This window comes from Electrona antarctica, assembly GCF_951216825.1.
Source record: "Electrona antarctica genome assembly, contig: scaffold_61, whole genome shotgun sequence".
Classification (NCBI taxonomy): Eukaryota; Metazoa; Chordata; class Actinopteri; order Myctophiformes; family Myctophidae; genus Electrona; species Electrona antarctica.
In genome coordinates this window covers 594998-600997 of record NW_027638718.1, presented here as the reverse complement: position 1 = coordinate 600997, position 6000 = coordinate 594998, and the positions used below count along the sequence as shown (strand labels likewise).

Genomic DNA, 6000 nt, shown 5'->3' with positions numbered 1-6000 from the left:
ACACGCACACACACACACACACACACACGCACACACACAGACACACGCACACACACATGCACACACACACACACACACACGCGCGCGCGCACACACACACAGACACACGCACACACACACACACACACACACACACACACACACACAGTCTCCTTTTGTCTGTTGAAAACTCAAACAATTTTAAATGTTTTTTTTGCCTCCTAGATAAGACTGAAATAGCAGATCTACAAGCTCTGCGACACGTTGTGAACTTGTAGATCGACTATAGTTAAGTCTACTGTCACTATTTTATATGATTCTTTTAAAATAGTAATAAAAAAGGAACGGTTTGGCTCGACATCGACGACGGAATATGGTTTTGTCAAGTCAAAAGGCCACATAATTATTCTGACTGATGAGTATTACATTTGTTATTGATTATCTGTGATCATAATGAGTAATGATTACTATTATTGATGATCATAATCGTTATGATTGATCACAGTGTGCATTTAAATCTATCCGTTCCCATGGCAACAGATAGAAATATGATTTATTGCTAAAAGAAATCAAAACTAAGGCAATCAAAGTGCCAGAAAGTCCCCCCCCCCCCCCCCTCTTCTTTTTATAACATTGTTAAAAGGATTTTAGAGACTATATATACTAATTCAATCTTCAGAGGTTTTTAGTAGTGGTAAATACATTGAAAGTACAATGTTTAATTAAAATGTATTTTTATTTTATTTCTGACACTGCTAAACATTTCCATGTTTATACAAATACATACATTTGCAATGAATGAATGAATAAAGGTGGATATTGGTAATGATTGCTGACCAGACAGCGTGATGAGGCTAATGTAGTTCATGAATTATGATCAATGAATGAATGAATAAAGGTGGATATTGGTAATGATTGCTGACCAGACAGCGTGATGAGGCTAATGTAGTTCATGACAACACACCAGTCCAGTCCAAACAGAGAGAAATGATGAAGTTATATTACCAGCAGACCATGATGGTAAATATCATTTGTGTAGCTGACTTTTAAACATGTTAGCAGGGAAGGAACAAGCTGAAGTCTGGCTTGTCTTTTAATCAATTTTGGGCGGGAACCCCTTTTGGTGTTTTAAGCATTATGTTATGCTTTAGCTATTGAAAAATAGCAGATCTACAAGCTCATAGCGCGCCACCGAGTGGCGCGCTACGAGCTTGTAGGTCTGCTATTTTTGAAAAATCGAAGAACGACTGACATAGAAACATAGCTTTTTCAGAAAACTGTCAGGATGTAGAAGACATTTATAGAATCTGAATCTGATCTCAGGTCAAAATGGGTTAAATATATTAGCAGGGAAGGAACCAGCTGAAGTCTGACTTGTCTTTTAAACATGTTAGCAGGGAAGGAACCAGCTGAAGTCTGTCTTGTCTTTAAACATGTTAGCAGGGAAGGAACCAGCTGAAGTCTGTCTTGTCTTTTAAACATGTTAGCAGGGAAGGAACCAGCTGAAGTCTGACTTGTCTTTAAACATGTTAGCAGGGAAGGAACCAGCTGAAGTCTGTCTTGTCTTTAAACATGTTAGCAGGGAAGGAACCAGCTGAAGTCTGTCTTGTCTTTTAAACATGTTAGCAGGGAAGGAACCAGCTGAAGTCTGTCTTGTCTTTAAACATGTTAGCAGGGAAGGAACCAGCTGAAGTCTGTCTTGTCTTTTAAACATGTTAGCAGGGAAGGAACCAGCTGAAGTCTGTCTTGTCTTTAAACATGTTAGCAGGGAAGGAACCAGCTGAAGTCTGACTTGTCTTTTAAACATGTTAGCAGGGAAGGAACCAGCTGAAGTCTGACTTGTCTTTTAAACATGTTAGCAGGGAAGGAACCAGCTGAAGTCTGACTTGTCTTTTAAACATGTTAGCAGGGAAGGAACCAGCTGAAGTCTGACTTGTCTTTTAAACATGTTAGCAGGGAAGGAACCAGCTGAAGTCTGACTTGTCTTTAAACATGTTAGCAGGGAAGGAACCAGCTGAAGTCTGTTTGCATAGATGGCTAAATCGTTAGCGTACAAGCTGACATCGTTAGCGTACAACAAGCTGACTGGTATATCTTTGGTTCAAAGTGCAATAGCCCGACACCCTAACTCAATCCTAACCGTACGCATGTCTGGAGACACAGTGAGTCTTAACCGACCACGCATGTCTGGAGACACAGTGAGTCTTAACCGACCACGCATGTCTGGAGACACAGAGTGAGTCTTAACCGACCACACATGTCTGGAGACACAGAGTGAGTCTTAACCGACCACGTATGTCTGGAGACACAGTGAGTCTTAACCGACCACGTATGTCTGGAGACACAGAGTGAGTCTTAACCGACCACGTATGTCTGGAGACACAGAGTGAGTCTTAACCGACCACGTATGTCTGGAGACACAGAGTGAGTCTTAACCGACCACGCATGTCTGGAGACACAGAGTGAGTCTTAACCGACCACGTATGTCTGGAGACACAGAGTGAGTCTTAACCGACCACGCATGTCTGGAGACACAGAGTGAGTCTTAACCGACCACGTATGTCTGGAGACACAGTGAGTCTTAACCGACCACGCATGTCTGGAGACACAGTGAGTCTTAACCGACCACGCATGTCTGGAGACACAGAGTGAGTCTTAACCGACCACGCATGTCTGGAGACACAGAGTGAGTCTTAACCGACCACATATGTCTGGAGACACAGAGTGAGTCTTAACCGACCACACATGTCTGGAGACACAGAGTGAGTCTTAACCGACCACACATGTCTGGAGACACAGAGTGAGTCTTAACCGACCACGCATGTCCCAGGGGTCCCTGATGAGGGTCCAGGGTCCCCCCCACTATTTTTAAATATGCAAATGAGGCATTATATAGAAAAATAAGTAAGTAGGAATACAATCTGATATATCTCTGCTGTCGGGAGGAAACCTCATAACTCCAAAATCTTCATTTTTCAGGAAATGAAAAATATACATTTTTCAGGAAATTAAGAAAAACATATATTAAAAAGAAAAGAAGCAATACAGCCTCGTCAAAGTTGGTGTTGTAACTTTATATATTGTCAATTACTTCCATGAGAGGGGGAGAGGTGGTGGAGTTAGTTGCTTTAGCAGACCTTTTGAGGGTCCAATGGAGTTATGAGGTTTTGTCCAAAGCACATTTTACCACTTTCCATTGGTTCAATATTCGAATCAACACACATAACGTAAAGGGTGTTCAATAGCACTGATTTATGCCAAAAGAAAATCTAAAACCTCAAAAATTTGGCAAGAAAATAATTAAATGGGGGGGGGGGGCAGTTTGGGAACCAGTACAGTAGCTATACAATCTGATAGATCTGACCAGCCGTAGGGTGGACCTCAGGGCTCCTTGTCGGGCGTGTAGATGGTCCAGCCGTAGGGTGGACCTCAGGGCTCCTTGTCGGGCGTGTAGATGGACAGCGTCCTGGCCGACGGGTCGGTGGCGTCGATCCAACGGGGCATCCAGTAGTGGGAGATCCAGGCGGAGCGACCCGGGAAGAACCTCTCAAACACCTGGCGGAAGTAGTAGGCCTCCTTGGTGCTGGGGGGGAGGTGGGTGAAGGTCTGGGGGGCGCTCTCCAGCTGGGTGTCATTCACCTTGGAGAGAGAGAGAGAGAGAGAGACCTTCACTTAGAGAGAGAGAGAGAGAGAGAGAGAGAGAGAGACCTTCACTTAGGTGGTCTTTACACCAGAACGGTGTTCATAGAAAACGGCAAAATAAAGTATGGTTTTCTGGGGTCCTTTTAGACGAGAGCAGTGTTTTCAGGAGGTGAAAACGCAACAAAGTGAAACCACCTTCCAGAGTGGAGATCTTTGAGAACGCCGTTTTCTCCCTTCTCCGTGTAAACAGGCAAAACGGTGAACGTATGACATCATGGCTCACGTTGGCTCACAGCGCAATATGTTTATTACATTGATGCAGAGCCATATATGATATAATGGAGTTCCTGAACAAGCCTTCATTTCTGTAGCCTAACGTATTATAAAATATATAACGCCGATGACACACAGCTGTACCTCTCCACCAAAGCCATCACCCCAACAAACCACTCCCCCAACCACTCCCCCACCCCCAACCAACCACTCCCCCAACCACTCCCCCACCCCCAACCAACCACTCCCCCAAACACTCCCCCACCCCCAACCAACCACTCCCCCACCCCCAACCACCCACTCCACTCTCACTGCCTGCCTCACAGACATAAAAACAGGGATACAAAATAACTTTCTCAAACTCAATTGCAATAAACCGGAACTCCCTCACCAATCCCACCCAAGGTCTTTCATTAAACATTGACGGATCCACTGTTACAACCTTGGCATCATTTTTGACCCCACCCTTTCATTTCTCCCCCATGTTAACCAAGTCACCAAAACCGCCTTCTTCCACCTCAAGAACATTGCCCGTCTCCGACCCTCTCTGTCATTTTCCGCAGCTGAAACACTAATTCACGCCTTCATCACATCCCGCCTTGATTACTGTAACAGTATCCTCTACGGCACCACCTCCAAAGTCCTCAATAAACTGCAATATGTCCAGAACTCAGCCGCCCGTCTACTCACCAATACCCGTTCCAGAGATCATATTACACCAGTCCTCCGTGACCTTCACTGGCTACCGGTTAAACAAAGAATCCACTTCAAAACACTCCTGACCACCTGACCTACAAAGCACTAAACAACCTGGCTCCCCCATACCTCTGTGACCTCCTCAAACGTCATGTCCCCTCCCGCTCCCTCAGGTCTGGTGATGCAAACCTCCTCGACGTCCCCAAAAGCAAACTCCGTACGTGGGGGGACAGAGCTTTTTCCTTTGCTGCCCCAACCCTGTGGAATGCCCTCCCTAAGGCACTCAGAGATGCCCCCACCCTCCAAACTTTCAAAACCGCCCTCAAGACCCACCTCTTCAATACTGCCTTCCCTGGCTAACCCTCTCACGGTCTTTCTTTTTAATGTTTTTTAGTGTTTTCTAATAAAGTAGTTTTTATGTTGTTGTTACCTCTGTAAAGCCCCCCCCCCCCCCCCCCCCATGTAAAGCGCCCCCCCCCCCCCCCCCCCCCCCCCCCAATGTAAAGCGCCCCCCCCCCCCATGTAAAGCCCCCCCCCCCATGTAAAGCGTCTTTGGGTACTCAGAAAAGCGCTATATAAGTTTGAGATATTATTATTATTATTATAACCATCCGTGGCGCGCTCTGCCTGTCTGTCTGTCTGCCTGTCTGTCTGTCTGTCTGTCTGCCTGCCTGTCTGTCTGCCTGCCTGCCTGTCTGTCTGCCTGTCTGTCTGTCTGCCTGTCTGTCTGTCTGCCTGCCTGTCTGTCTGTCTGCCTGCCTGTCTGTCTGTCTGTCTGCCTGTCTGTCTGCCTGTCTGCCTGTCTGTCTGTCTGCCTGCCTGTCTGTCTGCCTGCTCTGGGCTGCCTGTCTGCCTGTCTGCCTGTCTGTCTGCCTGTCTGTCTGCCTGTCTGCCTGTCTGTCCCTCTGCCTGCCTGCTCTGGGCTGCCTGTCTGTCTGTCTGTCTGTCTGTCTGTCTGTCCCTCTGCCTGCATGCTCTGGGCTGCCTGTCTGTCTGTCTGCCTGTCTGTCCCTCTGCCTGCCTGCTCTGGGCTGCCTGTCTGTCTGCCTGTCTGTCTCTCTGCCTGCCTGCTCTGGGCTGCCTGTCTGTCTGTCTGTCTGTCCCTCTGCCTGCATGCTCTGGGCTGCCTGTCTGTCTGCCTGTCTGTCTCTCTGCCTGCATGCTCTGGGCTGTCTGTCTGTCTGCCTGTCTGTCTCTCTGCCTGCCTGCTCTGGGCTGCCTGTCTGTCTGTCTGTCTGTCTGTCTGTCTGTCTGTCTGTCTGTCTGTCTGTCTGTCTGTCTGTCCCTCTGCCTGCATGCTCTGGGCTGCCTGTCTGTCTGTCTGTCTGCCTGTCTGTCCCTCTGCCTGCATGCTCTGGGCTGCCTGTCTGTCTGCCTGTCTGTCTCTCTGCCTGCATGCTCTGGGCTGTC

At 47.3% G+C, this 6000-nt stretch overlaps 1 protein-coding gene across 2 annotated transcripts in view; it reads right to left on the bottom strand.

The window, feature by feature from the left end:
- Positions 1-731: 731 nt before the first annotated feature.
- Positions 732-6000, bottom strand: part of asns (asparagine synthetase) — a 42715-nt gene continuing 37446 nt past the window's right edge. For both annotated transcript variants that reach the window (XM_079530695.1, XM_079530694.1), the window contains exon 12: positions 732-3618. In XM_079530695.1, coding sequence (XP_079386821.1) covers positions 3409-3618 — 210 coding nt within the window. In that variant the 3' untranslated portion in view covers positions 732-3408. The remainder of the gene's footprint in view (positions 3619-6000) is intronic.